The sequence below is a fragment of the Hylobates moloch genome, unplaced genomic scaffold (assembly GCF_009828535.3).
Source record: "Hylobates moloch isolate HMO894 unplaced genomic scaffold, HMol_V3 SCAFFOLD_2, whole genome shotgun sequence".
In the NCBI taxonomy this organism is placed as follows: domain Eukaryota; kingdom Metazoa; phylum Chordata; class Mammalia; order Primates; family Hylobatidae; genus Hylobates; species Hylobates moloch.
In genome coordinates this window covers 127,259,354-127,279,885 of record NW_026652277.1, presented here as the reverse complement: position 1 = coordinate 127,279,885, position 20,532 = coordinate 127,259,354, and the positions used below count along the sequence as shown (strand labels likewise).

At 41.2% G+C, this 20,532-nt stretch overlaps 1 protein-coding gene across 2 annotated transcripts in view; it reads left to right on the top strand.

The window, feature by feature from the left end:
* Positions 1 to 19,608, top strand: part of AK9 (adenylate kinase 9) — a 225,980-nt gene extending 206,372 nt beyond the window's left edge. Inside the window, exons 33-41 of one of the 2 annotated variants that reach the window (XM_032156454.2) lie at positions 2,804 to 3,005; positions 5,395 to 5,541; positions 5,649 to 5,869; positions 13,211 to 13,407; positions 14,481 to 14,650; positions 14,884 to 14,982; positions 17,011 to 17,113; positions 18,360 to 18,474; positions 18,892 to 19,608. In XM_032156454.2, coding sequence (XP_032012345.1) covers positions 2,804 to 3,005; positions 5,395 to 5,541; positions 5,649 to 5,869; positions 13,211 to 13,407; positions 14,481 to 14,650; positions 14,884 to 14,982; positions 17,011 to 17,113; positions 18,360 to 18,474; positions 18,892 to 19,094 — 1,457 coding nt within the window. In that variant the 3' untranslated portion in view covers positions 19,095 to 19,608. Of the gene's footprint in view, positions 1 to 2,788; positions 3,006 to 5,394; positions 5,542 to 5,648; positions 5,870 to 13,210; positions 13,408 to 14,480; positions 14,651 to 14,883; positions 14,983 to 17,010; positions 17,114 to 18,359; positions 18,475 to 18,891 lie in introns of both variants that reach the window. The other variant, XM_058435472.1, reaches the window with a different exon arrangement.
* Positions 19,609 to 20,532: the final 924 nt, after the last annotated feature.

Genomic DNA, 20,532 nt, shown 5'->3' with positions numbered 1-20,532 from the left:
GAGCACAAGGTGAACATGTAGATTACCTGATATCTCATTTTTTTTGTTGAAATGGTGGTTGATTTTTAGCCAGGCGCGGTGGCTCACGCTTGTAATCCCAGCACTTTGGGAGGCCGAGGCGGGCGGATCACGAGGTCAGGAGATCGAGACCAAGGTGAAACCCCGTCCCTACTAAAAATACAAAAAAATTAGCCAGGCGTGGTGGCGGGTGCCTGTAGTCCCAGCTACTCGGAGAGGCTGAGGCAGGAGAATGGCATGAACCCGGGAGGCGGAGCTTGCAGTGAGCCGAGATTGCACCACTGCACTCCAGCCTGGGCGACAGAGCGAGACTCCGTCTCAAAAAAAAAAAAAAAAAAAATGGTGGTTGATTTTTAAATAAGGTGTCAGATTTTAGGAGCCTAATTATTGTTAGAACTTTTAAAAAAATAGATCTCATTCCAGCATTTGTGCAAAGCTGAAGTTACGTGCTCTGTGGCTCTCACAGGAACTTCCTTATTGGGTGGTTCTGATGGTGGTCCCTGGGCAATCGTCGTCCTCATGGGATGAGTAGAATTCTGAGTATCCTCCACCCACTGCTATCTCCACACAGTGCTCAGGCAAGGAATATACACACAACAGAGCACACCCACATTTACTAGCTACTAGAAGCCATTTATCTGTCTGTTGTCTCACTCAGGAGAAGCCAGTGTGAGTCTTCTTTCAGCCAGTGTCAACATCTATGTAACCTTGGACAAATCAGTTCCCCTCACCTATAAAATTGGAATTTCAATATCCATTCCACCCACCTGATGAAATAGTTAAAAATATCAAATAAAGTCACAGAAGAAAAATTCCTCATAGGCTGTAAGTCACTATTAAAATGTCAAGTGTGCCATTATACATTTTAAAAATTATTTCCTAGAGGATTAACTGAGATCTAACTGTATAGAGTATGCTATGCTGATTGCATCATGGAGTCCATAAATGGACAGAAAGGGGAATGATACAATTCAGTGAAACAGGAATATTATATTGTTATTTGGGGCATACTACCAGATAGTAAGAGTACGTATAAGATGACTTGCAAAGCTCTCAAAAATTTTGCCACCTCATGCAGAAGAAAGAAAACCCTTAAAATTGGTTTGTTAAGGAAAAAAAAAAAAAAAACAAGCAGATTTGGCTCATTAGCCAGCTCTATAGCCACATACCTGAAGTACTGTTAATGACTGAACTTTGACAGTTATTAGTTCCATAAAATAGGGCAATTTTAATTTTTGAAATTTCATTGAGAAATGTGAAAATTAGCTTGCTGTTGATATCATTAGCCAGAGTCTAAAACTAAGGTGAACTGATAAATTTGTGAAATGAAATAAATTTAGAGTTTTGTTTTTTACTATCTATTGGGTACTACTGTTCTGGTATCTTTGGGTTGGATCTTTTCTGGCTTGAAATCTCTGTGGCTGCAGCACCTTTGCCCAAATTCTTGTCCTGCATCCAGGAAAAATGAAGTAGGCAGACAAGTGAAGAGTGAACAAGACAAACATGAATTGAGTGTTGTAGCAGCTCAGAGGAGACCCACAGTGGGTGGCTCCTCTACTTAGGCAGGTCATCTGTCCAGTGTTCAGTTCTCAGCAGAGAAGAGGCCCTGGAGAGGGTAGCTCCTCTCTGCTACTGGTTGTCCTGATGTCTGCTGCTCTCAGCAGAGAGGAGGCCCTGGAGAGGGTGGCTCCTATCTGCTGGCAGGTCATCTCTGCAGCTCTCACCAGAGAGGGTAGCTCCTCTCTGCAACTGGTTATTCTCTCATCTCCAGCTATCAGCAGAGAGGATACTTCTCTCTGCAGTTGGTCGTCCTGTCCTCTCCAGCTATCAGCAGAGAGGGTACTCCTCTCTGCAGCTGGTCATCCTGTTATCTCTCTGCCCTCTTCGTCCTCTGGTCGTCCTCTCCCCTGCTCTGGCTGAGCCCAAGGCTTTTATGGACCCCAGAGGGGAGGAAGTGCCTGCTGATTGGTCCATGGGTGGCCCTGGGTAGGCCCAGAACAGGCACCACGAGTCCCCACTCCTGTCCACAGACTGGCATCCTGGCCCCCAGCCTTCAGGCCCTCCCTGGCCTGAAGGTAGGGCCTTACTGGGGACCCACCCCCTTCTGCCCAGGAATCAATCTGCCACCCACTGCCATTTATGGCCCCTGGGGCTTGGCCCCAACCCCTGTTCAGAGATGGGAGTAGGGCCAGGAGCAGAGAGAGGCCAAGCAGCAGGAGCAGACACCCCTGAGCCTGCAGGGGTTGGGGAGGTTCCCAGGCCCCTGAGGATGCAGGCTGCAGAGATGCAGAGATGCCTGGGTCCTGCACCTGGGAGAACCCCCCAAGCTGCACCCAGGGAGCTCCCACACCACCAACTCAGAAGGGGCAGGGTTCCTGCTTGTCCACGGCTCCTGCCTGCTCCATGGAGCAGGAGGCCCAGAGCTGCAGCTGTGGGTCAGGTGGCTGCAGCTGCATCCAAGAGGGCAGGTCTTACCTGCTCCTGGCTGCCTCCAAGAGCACAGGGAGGCTCAGACCCATAGCTGCAGTTTAAGTGACTGTAGCCATGCCCAGGAGGATGAGGCTGCTGCTTCCTCCATAGAGCAGGAGGCCTGGGTCTGCAGCATGGTTTGGGCAGCTGCAGCCAGTGTGATGGCAGCAGCCACTGCCATAACTATGTTTGCTACTTGGGGGACAGGATCATTAAAAGCCCAAACCTGAGCATCATGCAATATACCCATGTAACAAAACTGCACATGTTCCCCCTGAATCTAAATCATTTAATTTAAAAGTTTTATGTTTTTCAGTTGCCAAAAAAATTACAAGCGAATATGGGTTAAAGCGTTTATCAATAGGAGGAGCTTTGCGTTATGTACTAAACAATCACCCAGAAACAGAGCTGGCACTTATGTTAAATTGGCATCTTCATAAAGGAATGACAGCACCTGATGAACTGGCTATTCAAGCCTTAGAACTTTCTCTGATGGAAAGTGTGTGCAATACTGCAGGGTAAGTGAATGGGGTGAGAGGATGGGACAAAGGGAGTTAAATCTTTCAAGAAACTGCTCACTCGTGATTTAAAACACTTACATAGGGCTTAAAGCTCTTGTAAGGGTGTGATCTACTTCTCTCAAACTCTGGGCACCTATATGGTTACATATTTGAATTTTCTGTCAAGCAAAAACTTGGCTTGAAAATTCACATGCCAGATTAGCAGGCAGGCCCCTTCACTCTCTCCAGCAACCCCTGAGTTGTCCAAAAGCCTTCAGACTTAAACAAAGGAGGCTGATGTGACTTCCACACTCCAGGAGTTCTTCTCACTGCCCCATGAAGTTATGGAGAAGTGGCCCTTCCCCATCCCCCAGGTGCTGGTCCAGTGGAGATGGTCTATGTCTGGCCCAGCTCTCTGCACGGGTAGCAGTGCCTCTCCCTTAACACCACATTTGGACAAGAAAGCTATGCACTAGAGCTGTCTCTTCCATTTACACTTCTCACCTTTGCTCCTCCAGCACAGCCACGGGCCATACCCAGTAGTAAAAGCCCTCCCCCTGAAACCTGAGGCCCTGGTCTTGAGCACAGGTCACTGACCTAGAACCCCCCTGATTTACTCAAGGTTTTCTATTAGGAGCCTCCTTGCCTTTCCTTGTCTGTGACCCATAATTAAGTCCTTGAACAGTTCTCGAGTTCATTTACTGGGGAGCAGCTTCTGGGGTGTCAGACTTTATCCCCAGAAAAGGCCCGGGACTTACCCAAATTGAATTACCTACTCCCTGGTGTTCAGCTTTGCATAAGAAGGACCTCAGTGAGGCAATCATGGTTGAGTCAAAAAGATTTCATTCCACCTTAATAATACCAGGACAATGACTGCTCATTCACCCAGAATTTCCCTAATCCTGAGGGTCACTCAAGTGACTCTTCACAGGACAAAGAAGTTGAGCTACTCTTGATTAAAAAAACAACAATTGCACCCTCATACATTCTCTATGAGGCCAGCCTAGCCAACAGTCTCCTCTGCTGTAGAATTGTAGGCCAGTGCCTAGAGACTCAGCTGTTAGAAAATAAAAACTTCAGCTGAATTAAATTCAAAGGAGTTTAAGCAATGAACAATTCACAAATCGGGCAGCCCCCAGAATCACAGCAGACTCATGAAGACTCCAGCAAAGCCACATGGTGAAAGAAGATTTATAGACAAAAAAGGGAAATGATGTACAGAAATTGGCAGTGAGATACAGAAACAGCTGGACTGGTTACAGGTTGGTGTTTGCCTTATTTGAACACAGTTTAAACACTTAGCAGTCTGTGAGTTGTTGAAGTATGGCCGCTGGGATTGGCCAGGACTCAGTTATTGTTACAGGCACATACTCCTAAGTTAGGTTTTCAATCTTGTCTGACTATTAAGCTAGGTTACAGTTCATCCACAAGAACTCAAATACAGACGTATGGCCATATTTAGTTTGCTTTAACAGCTGGAAAGCACTGAGGCAGGGAGTCCTGTGGCTTAGGTCAAACCAAACTTCCTCATGACCACCAGCTAGCATGTCCAGCTTGCTCCCACCTCACAGGGAGTTTCCTGAGCTTGGGGGCCACTCCTCCTAGAAGCTATAACCAGCCTTTTTTTTCCTCCTCTCAGTTTGATAGTGACAATCTCATTATCTCAATATATCTCAATCTATTGAACTAGTTTAAATTTTCCTTGTCATTTCTGCTCAGAGGCATGCATCATGGGTCCTGATAGAATGATTCCCACTCAAATATTATAGGGCCACTCTCACCAACTCTCCCCCAGCTGCACTCCCAGCCTCCTCACAGAGCATTTACTACAAAAAGCAAGCTGAAAGCACACATTTTTTTTTCCATATTGACTTAGTCTCTTACTAAAATACTACTTCTTGAGCATCTAATATGTACCAGGTCCTACTCTAGTTGCTTTACATACCTGATCTCCAATCTTTAAAACAACTCTAAGAGTTAAATATCATTTCCTCTCAGAAAGTTCAAACCAGGTTTTAAATCTAAAGTTCTCTGCCTCTAAAGCTATACTCTTTCATGTTTAGATTAACAGCACCAATTGAACACAATGTTCAAGGTACTGTGGGAGTTATCTCTCAAATTCTGCCAAAATCTATCTCCAGCATGCTGAGTGTAGAAATTCAGAGCTCTCTCCTACACCCACCTTCTGAACTGTGGTTTGGATGTGTCCTGCCCACTTCATGGCTCTTGGCCTGACTGAGATTAAAGATGCAGAGATGAAGAGGGCAAAGTGTGAAGAAAATAAATTGAGTTACATAAGGAAAATCATGAGCTACTCCTAAAGAGACATACTGGTTCTGGAAGACAGAAAGGAAGTACGAGAGAAAAAGAAATGTGGAATTTTTATTTTCATGTTTTTCCTTGTTAGTGTTGTCATCGATGGATATCCTGTAACTAAACATCAAATGAATCTCTTGGAAGCTAGATCAATCATTCCCATGGTCATCTTTGAATTGAGCGTGGCTTCCAAGGAGATTTTCAAAAGATTGCTCCTAGAAAAAGAAAATGAACAAAGGTAACGTGCATGATGAAGACAACAAAAAAGGAATAAACTTTAATCATACAGGGGGAAAAGATATGTTTTTAACAGCTTTTTCCATTCTTTCTCTGTGTCTCTATTAGATTGCCTTATCCATTGCACAATAGTGCACAAATTATAGCTGTCAATAATGTAAAGTATCACAAAAATATTGGTGAGATTAGGCAATATTATCAAGAACAGCATCAGAACTGGTATGTGATTGATGGATTTCACAGCAAATGGTGGGTATGGAATGAAGTCATTAAGAATGTTCAAATGGTGAATAAATACATGCAGACATACCTGGAAAGAATAAAAGCAGGTAAGATAGCACTTTTTAAGGTAGAATAAAATATTAATTTAAAGTGTAAACATGCCTGACTCGTGTTACTGTAATTCATTCCATTTGAATATGAGTCAGGCATGACTTAATAAGTATTTCATATATATAGTATTATCCAATACTACCCATATATACGTAGCATTATCCAATACTACCCATATATACGTAGCATTATCCGGTACTACCCATATATACGTAGCATTATCCAATACTACCCATATATACGTAGTATTATCCAATACTACGTATGTGTGTGTGTGTGTATATATATATATATATACACATATATATATATATATATATATATAGTATTATCCAATTATTGTGATGCTATGGTCTGAAATTTGTATCACCCAAAATTCATATGCTGAAACCGAATCCCCAGTATAATAGTATTAAGAGGTGGGGCCTTTAGGAAGTGGTTAGATCACGAGGGCTTGCCCTCATGAATGGGATTAGTGCCCTTATAGAAGAAGCTTGAGGGAGCCTGCTTGTCCCTTCTACCACATGAGAATACAGCAAGAGAGCACCATCTATGAGGAACAATGCCTCGCCAGATACCAGATTTGTTGGTACCTTGATTCTGGACTTCCCAGTCTCCAAAACTGTGAGCAATAAATCTCCGTTGTTTATTAATTACCCAGTCTGTAGCATCTGGTTATAGCAGCGAAAATAGACTACGACATGTGGGCATGTTTGTTCTAATAAATGACTGCCACTACCCAAGCTATCATTTATTGAATGTCTATGTGAATCTAGGACATAAAAATAATAGATGATCTCTCACTAAAAGGGTATATAGTGTTTGGAATAGTAAGAAGCTATTTTTCAGAATGTGTGGAGTAGTTATATGGGTCCATGATTGCAGAGTGACACCTGGCAAAATTTTATTTAGGAATCTAGAATTAAAATTATTTTTACTATTTACACCCATTATAGTATGATGTAAATGTTGAGTCCATAAAAAAATTAAGCTTGCTCATTAAAACGTCTTTTAATCTATATTAGGAATTCACAGAAGCACGTTTGATTATATATTCTTGTTAAATAGTTTATTGACTGTTCTCTGAAAATACACAAAATACAAGGAAAGTTATCTACATCTGGTATCTCTAAAAAGAGTGATGACTACAAAGATATGATCTGTAGGGTTCTCACAGACATCTGTTTAATGATTTTGTTTAACTTCAGAAACTACAGAGAAGTTATGATGAGGTTTATGGGAGCAATGTGACTAAGAGAGTCCTGTACAAAGAAAAATGCAGTGAGGATTCCAATAATAACTGCATCACTGTATCTTGATTTGCTTCATCATGTGGGCATAACCAGTATCTCTGGTTCCTGTTTGTTTACAAATTGGGAATCTGTTTTCACCTAAAGATCATAAGGCATGAAGATAAAAGTGCAAGGGAAGGGAGAATTGAGTTTTTAGAAATATCTCAATAAGCTCTGGGTGGGATAGCACTGGGAAACACTCCACAGCAGACTTTGAAAGTGAAAGCTGTGCTTCATTCATCTTTCTGTTACTCTATTTCACCCTCCCTGTCTTAGACTGGGTTCCCTAGAAACAGACTCAAGATGAAAAGTCATGTGCAGAAGTTTTATCAGAAAGTACTTTCAGGAGTAGAGTTGCCAGATTTAGCAACTAAAAATACAGGACACCTAGTTCTTTTTTCTTGAAGGAGTCTCACTCTGTCACCCAGGCTGGAGTGCAGTGGTGTGATCTCTGCTCACTGCAACCTCCCCTTCCCGGGTTCAAGCGATTCTTGTGCCTCAGCCTCCCGAGTAGCTAGGACTACAGGTGTGTGCCACCATGCCCGGCTAATTTTTTGTATTTTAGTATATACAGGGTTTCACCATGTTGACCAGGCTGGTCTCAAACTCCCGACCTTGGGTGATCCACCCTCTTCTGTCTCCCAAAGTGCTAGGAATGCAGGTATGAGCCATCATGCCTGACTGACACCCAGTTAAATTTCAATTTCAGATAAACAGTAATTCTTTAGTATAAGTATATCCCAAATAATTGCATAGGGTATACTTATACTAAAAACTATTAATATTTATTGCTTATCTGAAATTCAAACTTAACCAGGCATTCTTTAATTTTATTTTTTGAGACAGGGGCTTGCTCTGTTCCCCAGGCTGGGGTGCAGTGGTACAATCATAGCTCACTGCAGCTTTGAACTCCTAGTCTCAAAGGATCCTCCTGCCTCAGCCTCTCCAGTAGCTAGGACTACAGGTGCATGCCACCATGCCCAGCTAATTTTTAAAATGTTTTTATAGAGATTGGAGGGGGCAATCTTACTTTGTTTCCCAGGCTGGTCTCAAACTCCTGGCTTCAAGCGATCCTCTCACCTCAGCCTTCCGAAGTACTGAGTTTATAGGCATGAGCCACTGCAACCAGCAGTGTCCTTTATTTTATCCAGCAACTCTAATCAGGAGATACACCTGTGGACAAGTCAGGATGGTCAGATTGGGCAGAAGGAGAAACTAACCTGCAGTGTGGTGGGAACAGAAGCCCTCAGTAGATCCTGGGGAAACACTGGTGCTGGGAGGGACCTTCAAAATGTCCCAAAGTGGGGGGAGGGTCCAGGCTTTGTATCCTCTCCACCCTCGCATCAGCCTGTCATTGACCATAGGCCACCCTGGGAGGGAGTATAACTTGTGTAGGCTGTGACAGAAGGGCAATTTCCAGTCCAGCTGTGAGCAATCAGCGCCAGGTGCCCAGCAGCTGCACGGTGGGTGTGTCAGCCCTGGAGAGGGAACTGAGGATCCACTACATGATTCCAGTGCCTGCCTCTGCCACACATAGTTTCATCTCAGTGAAGTCTGTCCTGTTCTCTTCTGCTTCAGCATCTGCCTGATAATCTAGCCTGTACCTGATTGTTTGAATTTAGTTTTGATTTTTTTCATGCTCTGTTTCCTTTGTATATTGTTCAAATGATCGTCTCCTACCAGGAGGCCAAGGTTTACCCTGATCAGTGAGATGGTGCAAGGCTGGGGCTTAGAGGATTAAAGAGATTCCTCCTGCCACATTCCAGAAGAGGGTACACAGACATTGCCAGATGTCATCAAGAATATCCCAATAATTAGAAAAAGAGACATTTGGGTGTCTTTTGAGACTTGAAGTTGCATTATTCTAAATTACCCTGTCACTAAACCTGTCAGGATTGGTGAGGTTCAGTACATCTGAGCTAAAGAGCAACCTAGAAATAGATAGTATTAGAATACTATAGCACCATGTAGTATATAATAATACTTTGTATTATAATACCATATACCTTAATAATACTATATATTATTGTACTATAGTACTACATATTATAGAACCACTATAGTATCATAGTAGTGTAATATTCTTTGTAGAAAATCAATATTGGAACTTCTTAGCCTTTTCATCTGTGTCATAAGCAACAGATAGAATAGTGTATTTGTTATCTATTGTTGCGTAACAAATTAGTCCAAAACTTAGCAACTGAAAATAACACACACACACACACACATACAGTTCCTGTGGGTCAGAAATCTGGACATGGTTTAACTGGGTACTCTCTTACAAGGCTACAGTGAAGGTGTCAGCCAAGACTATGGTCTTTTCTGAAGGCTCAACTGGGAAAGAGCCCACTGCCATGCTCACTTGTGTGATGTCGGTAAGATTCCGTTCCTTAAGTGTTACTGGACTGAGGACCTCAGTTCCTTGCTGGCTGCTATTGGCCAGAGGCCACCCTCAGTTCCTTGCCATGTGAATCTCTCCAACATGGCAGCTTCCTTTATCAAGTGTACAACCTGAAAGGGCAAGAAAGAGTGTCCATCTTTTGTAATTGTTTTACTTAGGGCTGCTGAAACAAACTGCCACAAACTGGGTGGCTTAAACAACAAAAATGTATTGTCTCACAGTTTTGGTGGCTAGAAGTCCAAAATCAAGGTGGTGACAGGGCCATCCTCTGCCTGAAGTTTCTAGGGGAGGATCTATTCCATGCCTTTCTGTTTTTCCAGTGTTGCCAGAAATCCTCAGCATTCCTGAGCTTGTGGATGCATCACTCCAGTCTCTGCCTCTGACATCACATGGCGTTCTCCATGTGTGTGTCTTTGTGTCTTCACATGTCATTCTCCCTTCTGTATCTGTCTGTTTGTGTGTATTTCTCTGACCTGATTTCCAAATAAGGTCATATTCATGGGTACTGGGGGTACTTCAATATATCTTTTTGGGAAACATAATTCAGGCCATAATGGTAAACTAATCTTGGAAGTGACATCCCCTCACTTTTGCCATATTCTGTTTATTAGAAGCAAGTTACTCAGTCCAGCCCACACATGGGGGAGGAGATTACACAAAGGCATGAACACCACAAGGCAGGGATCAAGAATACCACTGGAGTCACATCAGATCAGCCCACCCTGTGGCTTCCAGTGATACACATGATATGATGATATGGTGAAGGAATTCACCATCAGATTTATGTTCAGATTAATCGGGAAATTGGGAATGTTAAGTGACAATAATTTTATGTGGTAAGATATGGTAAGGTTCAAAGTCATTTGTTTTAAGGCCAATAATGCTCTCCTAGAAAGCCCTCTGTTAACTCTGTGAAACAGGCACAAAGACATTCAGGAGATCCCACCCAGCTGGCTCTCAGCTCTTCAGAGAAGACCAGAACCTAAGGATACAATCAGGATTCATTCATGGATGGCATCCTTTCTTCTGGGACTCAGAAGTTGAGTTGGGGATTCTAATTGACCTATGTTGACTCTGATGAGTCTTAGATGTTACAATTTGGAAAATACTGTCACTTTATCAGTTTATGTCCTAAAGACCTGGTTGGGAGTAGTGCTGATGCCACACTGATGATTCTTTGCCTTCAAGAGATGAATGGAGGATGAGAGCCAATAAGCAATGGTTTTAAATGCCTGCCTTATTGAAGGAGGGCTGTGATTGCTTAAAGAATGCCAGTTAATAAAGATCCCTTCATGTTGTGTATGTTCCTTTCCCCCTCCCCTACTCCCTGCTTAAAAGCAGGATTGTGGAGAGATTGCATAATGGAAACCTCTTTGGGCACGGTTTCCCAACCATCTCCTTTTCAGGATTACATGTGGCCTTTTGAAGAGTGGAAATGGTAGTTGGTATCAGGAGACATCATCTTCTGGACCCCTACACCCTCCTTCCCAGTACAGGCAGGCAGATCAGTGAGGCAATCACGTGACATGACACCTCTGGCCTGTGATTCCAAAATCCAAAAACCTCTAAAAATACCAAGTTTAGTTATAAATCATTTGAGGGCAAAACTTGACATGAGCTGACATATGGCTATTTATAGTCTTTTTATGAAACCCAGTAAGTGGGGAAGGGTCATCCTATTTGGTTGCAGAAATTTCATCTTATTGATTACAGGGTGCTTCTCCAGACTCTGTGAGGGTGTGATGTATTTCTTTTCTTTCATTTTGTTTGTTTGTTTGTTTGTTTGTTTGTTTGAGACAGTCTCACTCTATTGCCCAGGCTGGAGTGCAGTGGCTTACTGCAGCCTCCACCTCCCGAGCTCAAGTGATCCTCCCACTTCAGCCTCTCAAGTAGCTGAGACTACAGGCATGTGCCACTACAGTGGGCTAATTTTTGTATTTTTTGTAGAGACAGGGTCTCGCCGTGTTGCCCAAGCTGGTCTTAAACTCCTGGGCTCAAGCGATCTACCCACCTCAGCCTCCCAAAGTGCTGCGATTACAGGCGTGAGCCACCACACCTGGCTGAGTGTGATGTATTTCCAAAATCTAAAATATTCTGAATTATCCAACATATCTGGCCCCAAGGGTCTTAGATAAGGGATTACAGTTCTGTAATAGTACATTTCAGATGAGATCATTTCTATCCTAGCAAACAAAAAACAAACTATGATTTATGCTTCCTAATTTTATGGTTAATTTAGTATGTTCCTAGGCATAATCTTTTAAAAAGGTAAAACTTTGCCTTGGTAAAAGGACAACTAACAAAATGTACTGGCTATAATAAGTCATTATAACTAAATAATATATATGTATTTATACACATATGTATATACATATGTATCAATATACATATATACGTATGTATCAATATATACAACTATATAATGAGTTATAACTCATTATAACTAAAATGTATTTAAAAAGTAATTTTATTTTCTATAACATCTTATATTGCTTTGAAGTCCCCATTCCAGTGGAGTATTGGAGAGAAAACTCTCTTTTTTATGTGTATACTTACATTTTTGTTCTGGGTAAGCACAGAGAGAAAACTCTTAATCTTGTTCATTAAAGGAACTTGGGTACTTTCTTTTTAAAATCTACTCTTTAGAATAAAGCCAATCACTTTTGAATAAATGTTTGTTTTCCTTCTCTTAGGTGGGATCTGGGCACAGGGAGAACTTTGTGTGAGTAACATCATGTCAACAAACTATTTGCACTTCCTGAAATCTAGCCCATAGGTTTTTCTAAACATAGCAGGTTTATAAATGTGCAGGTATACACATGTATAAACTGTGTGTGTGTGTGTGTGTATCATATATATAGTCTATAGTAGCTAAGAACTAAAACGGCCAAAACATTCACCAATAGATAAATGGTTGAGTAAACTACATGTATGTTTATACAGTGGAATACTATGCATTGATTAAAAAGAATTAGGTAAATTGGCCAGGCACGGTGGCTCATGCCTGTAATCCCAACACTTTGGGAGGCCGAGGTGGGTGGGTCACCTGAGGCCAGGAATTCGAGACCAACCTGGCCAGCATGGCAAAACCCCGTCTCTACTAAAAGTACAAAAAATTAGCCAGCCATGATGGTACACATCTGTAATCCTAGCTACTTGGGAGGCTGAGGCACAAGAATCACTTGAACCTGGGAGGTGGAGGTTGCAGTGAACTGACATCAAGCTATGCCACTGCACTCCAGCCTGGGTGACAGAACGAGACTCCATCTCAAAAAAAAAAAATTAGGTAAATTATATAAGCTTATATGAAAAGAGGTCAAAGACCATAACTGATAAAAGCAAGTTGCAGAATAATGTTTCTAGTATAGTGACACAAGCATACTATATGCAAAAAAGTATATATGTGAAGGTATAGAAAAAAGACTGAAAAAGATACAAATCCAACAGTGATGATTACCTCTCAAGTAAAGTATTGGATTGAAACAATGGAGATGTGAATAGTAACTTTTACTTTTTACTCTATTGTTTGGAATTTTATAATGTGTATGTATAGTGCTGTGTAATTAAAATTATTTTAATTTCTAAAATCATTGTGTTCTCTATGAAAAGTATATACATGATAATAGTTAATATGTTAATAATAGGAAAAGCTGCCTGCATTGACAAGTTATGTATCACACCTCAAGAGCTGCTTTCTCGCCTGGGAGAATTTGGACAGTTCTGCCCTGTCAGCCTGGCAGAATCCCAGGAATTATTTGATTGCTCTGCAACTGACTCCTTGGAATTTGCAGCAGAGTTCAGGGGGCACTACTATAAAATGAGTTCTCAGGAAAAACTGAATGTAAGTTTGTTTCTAACTCCAAATATGTACTAAAGAAAGAAAATGTCTTATCTTGGAATTAATCAATAGGAAGGGATAGGCACCCAGAAACTTGGGACCAGGAGCCCCATTACTGGAACCTGTGACTCTGGGACAAGTGAAGCAACTCAGCAGTGAGTTCCAAAACTGCATCCCAGGACATAATTTGAAACATTGGAGGAGTCCAGGGTCAATGATGAGCTGTTGGCCTGGGCCAGCCTAACGGCTAAGGAGAGCCAACAGTGAGTCCCATAAATGGAAGAGATGCTGAACATCAAGGGCTCAGCCCACTGAGGATCCAGGGGGTTCAGCACCCAGGGGTGCTGAAGGGAATCAGAGTCAGTAGAAATGAAGCAAGAGCTGACATATGTCTCCTGAGCTTAATTTTTTTTCTATCACTAGAACTCTTTATATACCTTATATTTCTGCTTAATGGAACAGAATATAGATTTTGTCTCATAATGTCCACAATTTGATGATTTTTAAAGATTGGTAGTTGAAAACAAAACAAAAAAAAATCAGATGCCTCTGAACATTTTATTTCCTTGGAGAATTAGAATTGTTGGTCCCTTTATTATGAGATATTGATTTCTTCCTGCTTACTTAAATGGTAATCATAGAATTTTTAAAACTGGAAGTGACATTAAAGGCCATGTATCTGGTCCACCCCTTCCATTTTACAGAGCAATATACCTGAAGCTGGAGAAGTTAACTCACCTGCCAAAGGCACCCAACCGGTTAATTACACAGCAGGACAGGAATACGGGCTGGCAAGGGCCTGCTCTCTCCAGTGACTGTAGTGTAGTAGGAGCGCAACAAGTGTTTTTTGTAGGAATGAATGAATGAGTGACTGAGATGAGGATAAATCTTGGATGTGATCACTTGGGAGTATTCCTGTAAGGAACTTCTGTTCAGAGGAGAGGTTATTACAGTTTGAGGAGCAGCAGAACTCTGCTACTGAAAATGGGGAGGGTGCAGGAGAGCCTCGGTGGCCTTCTGATTGGCATAGCATTTCTGGTTTAAATCATGTTGCTACTGGAATTCTTTTTTAATAGAAATTCTTGGAGAACCCAGAATTGTACGTGCCTCCCTTAGCACCTCATCCACTCCCATCTGCTGACATGATCCCCAAAAGACTGACGCTGTCAGAGCTGAAGAGTCGATTCCCTAAGTGTGCGGAGCTCCAGGGCTACTGTCCAGTGACCTATCAGGATGGAAACCAAAGGCAAGTCCTGGCCTTCGTGGAAGTATAGAACGATATTGCTACGCCAAAGAAGTGGTTCATGTAATAATCTTAACATATTGGTCAAAAGGTTGCTATTGTTTAATTGGAAAAATATTCTATTTCTTCCTTGAGCTACATAGGTAGAAAAATAAAAAACTTTTGACCTTTTATTTACAGAAGACTGCATATTAATTATACAATAGAGGTTTTGTTTTGTTTCTTTGGTCTTCCAGATATGAAGCTCTAGTACCTGGTAGCATTAACTATGCTTTAGAATATCGTAATCGTATATATATTTGTGAGAACAAAGAAAAACTCCAGAAATTTTTGAGGTGAGACCATTAAATCACAAATATTTACTGAAAATCTGTGTTGCATGCAACATGCTGGGAACAGGGGAAAGGAGTGTGAGTGTGTGTGTGTGTGTGTGTGTGTGAACAAGTACTGGTCCCTGCCATCCCAAAGCTGTCCAGGGTAAGATGGACTTTGAGTGCCTGATAACAACAGAATGTGATGGACTTTAGGGTGGGGAAATGCCTGGACTTCTGAGAAAGTGTAGCCCAAAGGTCTAACTGAATTGTGTGTGGGTGTAAGGTCAGGATAAGGAGTAGGAATTGGCTAGATGAAGGGAAAGAGGGACATGTTCCAAGCAGAGGGACCTACAACAAACCTGGCCTAGGGTATTCCTGAACTGTTAAGAACTTCAGCATAGCTGGATGCGATGTGGAGAGGGGATGGAGTGAAGGCGAGGCTGGAGGTGGAGGGCAGGGCCAGAGTGTGGAAGGTCAAGTAAGACCACCATGAAGCGTTTGCGGTTTCATGGACTCATACTGTGTACACAGTTTGTGTCCTCATAGTGATCCTGAGGGCAATCTGAGCACACTGACTGATTGTAAGTGAGGTCGGCGTTGGAATCAGATTTGCTCTGGGGTCAGACCACTACTAAAGTGTAGACCATGGATTGGAGTCAGACCACTACTAAAGTGTAGACCATGGATTGGACTACCAGTGATGAGGCTGCCAGAGTGATCTTGTCTGAAATATGATGACATGTTTGAGCTCATCCATAGTTATGTGGGGAAGGCAGCGGGCTTGGGACCACACCCTGAGAAACACCAACGCATAAATGTCAGAAGAGCTTACAAGGGAAACTGAGAAAGAAGAACCACAGAGACATGAAAGGAGGGCCAGGATGAGGAGGGTTGAGGGAGGCAGAGGGGAGGGATGGCATGGCAACAGGTTTAAATGCTTCTCAGAGGTCAAGCAAGACAAGGGCTGAAAAGCGTTTGAGATTTAGGGTGTAACAGGTCATTAGTAATCTTGCCAAGAATGGTTTTGTCAAGTGATGTGAGAGGACGTGACTACAGAGCTCCAAGGAGCAGAGCTGAGGAAACTGAGCTCTTGCCTGTAGTCCAGAGGCACAAACAAACACAATGCCTACAGCAGCCAGGAGGCGAGGGACCCGAGGCAAGCAGGCTGGGTGTGAAGACACAGGAGTCAGGGGTCCTGGTGCAAACTGGACTGCACATGGCCGGCTGAAGGGACCAGAGCTGCCCATCTACTGCTGGAAGAAGCTGGAAACTATTATTGCTGTTTAAATTGTTCACATTCCTAAACATCCACATCTGATTCAAATTTAAAAATAAAATACATGTGGATCAAATCCCATCTGCAGATAAAATTTGTGTGGTAGCTTGCAATGTCTAGTGAAGCCACTGTTTGAAGAAGTTTAATTATAAAAGGAGAAGAGATGTTCGTTTCTGGAAGGCATATAGGATTTAAGGAGTAAAAATGGTTTTTCTTTTTTTTTTTAATGGGGAATTATGAAGATGTTTAAATGCATATGCACGGGAAGGACCCAATAAAGAAGGAAGTGGCAAAGATGCCAGGGCAGGGAGCAAGCAGGTGCTGTAGTAAGATGCCTGGAGAGAGGGAGCGGTGGGACCAAGGGGCCTGGTCTCAGATGGGAGGCACTTCCACCATGGGAAGAGAACAAGTGGGTAGCTCTGCTTGTGATGGGCTGAGGAAGTCCCATCCCGATGGCTTCTCTGAGTACAGCATGGCATCTGCCTGGGGGTGAGGGGGCATTTGGGAGAGTCAGAAGTTTAAGGAAAATAAAGAAAGTTTTATATAATTGCTGTGAAAAATGAGAAAACTGAGATGAGGTGAGTAGGGCTGGGTACCCAGTTGACATGAGTGGCTGTGCACTTCCAGGAGCCCCAGCCTTCCCACTTGTATTATTTTCTCCAGTGCAGAAAAACAAGTAGTGAACTTTATCTTCTAATAATCTCTTGTCTATTCCTATCTATACACGCTGAGTATAACTGTGAGCATCCATCTAATGAACTTTGTGTTCTTAGGTCGCCACTGAAATACTGGGAACAGAAGCTTCCACACAAGCTTCCCCCATTAAGGGAACCGATACTTCTTACTAGTCTTCCTTTGCCTGGATATCTGGAACAGGTTCTTTTACTTAATTTTCTGTTATGTATGTTAGAAGAATACAGTGACTTCTTCTTTTTAACACTAATTTTTATTTTGGGAACGATAAAATTCAAGGCAGAGTTTTCTGATTTTAAGCTGCAAATTCTCTCAGCCTATTTTGTTCATATGTAGTGGTTAAAATAAAATGTGTGAAAATCCCCTGCTTCCATAGCTAATTCCCAAATATCTGCACCAAAGTGAAGAGAAAGTAGAGCGTCACAAAATTGTTTCCATTTGAATTAGATATGTAGTTTGGTTCTTACTTTTGAATTTCAATGTCTGTGAAACTTTTCATAATTTGAAATGTGCAGATTCAGTCCGTGAGAGGGTCATTCACTGACTACTCAAAAGAGTGGAGTTACAGTGACACAACCAAACCAAAAAGCCCATATTTTGCCCCACATTCAGATAAAGTCAGTTTTATTTACTGTTATTTATTTATTCTATTTAAGTTATACTTTATTTATCCAAGTATAACTTTTTAAGAATAGCAAAACTTAGCAGCAGCCAACCACTATCTTTACTATTTTATTTTATTTTTACTATTTTTAAAGCTTTTTTAAAAAAAAAAAGTCTACAAAATAAATGCTTAGGGCACAATTTCAAACCTTTGTCAGCAATTCTTAACCACTCTGATTTTTTCAACTTGCCTATAAGGTTAGCCTTCAGTCTGGTTTAACATCAAAATGCCAGATGAGGCCTACCCATAGGGGAGTATTCTCATGAAGGCCAATTTTTATCAGGAGGGCCTCTTACCTTTTTCTGGGCTCTGGAATCTTGCCAGCACTGACTACTGTGGTCTCTGGAATTCCTTGTCAGGTGGCCAAGGGTCCTCAGAGTGGGAAGCAGTCTGGCCATTTCTGAGAATGAAAGCAGATACGGGCCAAGATATCGCAAAGCCTAGGGTCCCCTTCTTTCTTCTCTTAACTTTTTGTTATAAAAAATGTCAAACATATAAAAATAGAGAGACTTGTGTAATGAAGCCCATACTCCTATCCATCACTCAGCTGACACTAAGTCAGTTTGTAATTTTCATTTTTCCTAATCAAATATATTTTGTATTTCCTGTTGGCTAACTGGTCATCTAACCATATTTATAAGCCTCATCCCCACTCCAGGGGGCTATTTGAGGCAAAGAAATAATATTTGCCTCTTTATCTGTTGGCACTAAGAAAAGAAACCAAACTCAAGTATACACAAAATTTGAATTGTTCCCTCCCTGCAGGGTATTGCAACTTCTCTAATTAAAGCAATGAATGCAGCGGGATGCTTAAAGCCCAAGTTCCCCTTTTTAAGTATAAGGAGATCTGCACTGCTATATATAGCACTTCATCTCAAAGGTATGTCGTTTTTAATGATTTACTACTCAGAACAAATTTAACATTAATGGTAGTAGAAGTGATGAATAGGATTGTTAAACTGTGTTGCCTGCTTGGTGAGAGAGAGAGAGAGAGTCTTAGTAGCAAATACAATACAGGGCAAATATTTTAAATAAAATGTCAAAGTTAAAATTCTGTTTTCAAAGTAGGGACTACGAGTAATACAGTCAGCTGTCAATAATCCATGCCATAAAGAAGGGTGAATAGAGGCAATTATGACCTAAAACAGAATAATCTCCAGATTTTGTTTGAGATTTGGATATCTTCTCGACCATAACTATGTAACTAGCTCAATCACACATCCAGGTCTCTTTCTCTTTCATTTAATGACTCAGTAACTAGCAGAAATTATTCATAGTTCTGTGAAATTTTCTACAGCATTTAATCCCAAAGGTTCTGAATATACAAGAAAAAAGTATAAGAAGAAGATGGAGCAGTTTATGGAGAGTTGTGAACTCATAACATACCTGGGTACCAAGATGACCAGAAAATACAAGGAACCTCAGTTCAGAGCCATTGACTTTGACCATAAGTTAAAGACCTTTCTCTCTCTCAGAAATATAGACCCAATTAATGGGTAGTTTACTTAGGTAATAGCAGCCTGAATCTCAAGAGTTATCTGAAAGTGATAGAGGGAAACTGAGAGAAGTAGATTGAAAATCTGGGCCTCTTGGAAGTACTTTTGCCTCCTGAGCAAGGTACCATGGCTGCCAGACTTCAGGTGAACTCAAAGGTCTGCCAGCCAGGAAGGAGCACTCTTATGGAAACATAAGTTTTAATACAATTTTAAAATGTATTGCTCTTTGCCTGAACTTTGACGCTTTAACAAAACAAACATTCTATTTATAATTCCATATAGAAAAGTTAAGTGACTTATTTAATAAATGTATTATTTTCCTTTTTAACATTTTCAGTAGAAAAGTCAGTCTCTGTTAAAATTACTCATTAAATGTTAGCTTTAAGAAATACATTTAACATTGTGATAAATGAAACCAGAATATGGGTTATACATTTTACATACAAAATTGTTTGTGAACTTTGTGAACATAAGATATTATCATCTTCCCAATAAAATAAATGGATTTTGCAACAACTGACTGGCTGCCTCTTTTCTTTTTCTTAAGTATTCATTGAAGCATGCTTTATACATTATTTTATAATTAGAAATTACCTGGAATTTTAAGAAGGATGAAATCTAGAGTCATTATATGACTCAGTATATGCTAGAGGAAAACTTACTAAATTGAATTTAATGAGATTTTTAAAATAACAATTTTCAGCAGCAATATAAAAAGATCTGGAATAGGAAACAGCAAGATTGACTCTTAAAAAATAAAAAATATGACCATTAACTGTGTAACCTTGGGTAAATTTCTCTGAGCCTTCATTTCTTAATCTCCACAATAGATGGTTTAGCTCTTTGATCCCTATAAATTCAATAATGTTAATTAAAAACTAGAAGTCTTTTTATATATCTTTTGCATTATATATTTCATAATAAAATGATTTTTAAACAAAAGCTGGAAGCCTATTGCCAAAGTTAGGATAAACCTCAAAAGCCTTTACTTTTTCAGGAGGCTGGGAGTTGCCAATAGCTACCAAGTTTTGCTGGCAACTTAAGCCCCATTTTTTGTTCCCTGCCCATTTCTTAATGTCTGTAATTTACCATCTTTCTATCACCAACTGAAATCTACTGGCTTTTTCATTCTTGACAAAATATAAATGTTCTCAGGTCTCTTCAGCCTATGGGTATGATGAGTTTGCTTTAGCAGTTAAACCCAAACTTCATTGCTTCAGTGCCCCTGCCTTTACGAAGGGCAGCAGTCCCTGCAGAATACCGCTGAGTGTTTCTTGGGGTCTCCAGGGAGTGTCCCATGTGCTCCAGAGAAAGTCTACACCCACTGCACATCTCCTGGGGATGAAGTTCTCTAGTATGGCTTCGCCCTGAGAACTCTACGAGCCCAAGGATGCTGTCTTCTGAGCTCTAACATCTCATGCATCATTATTCTGGAGCTGCTG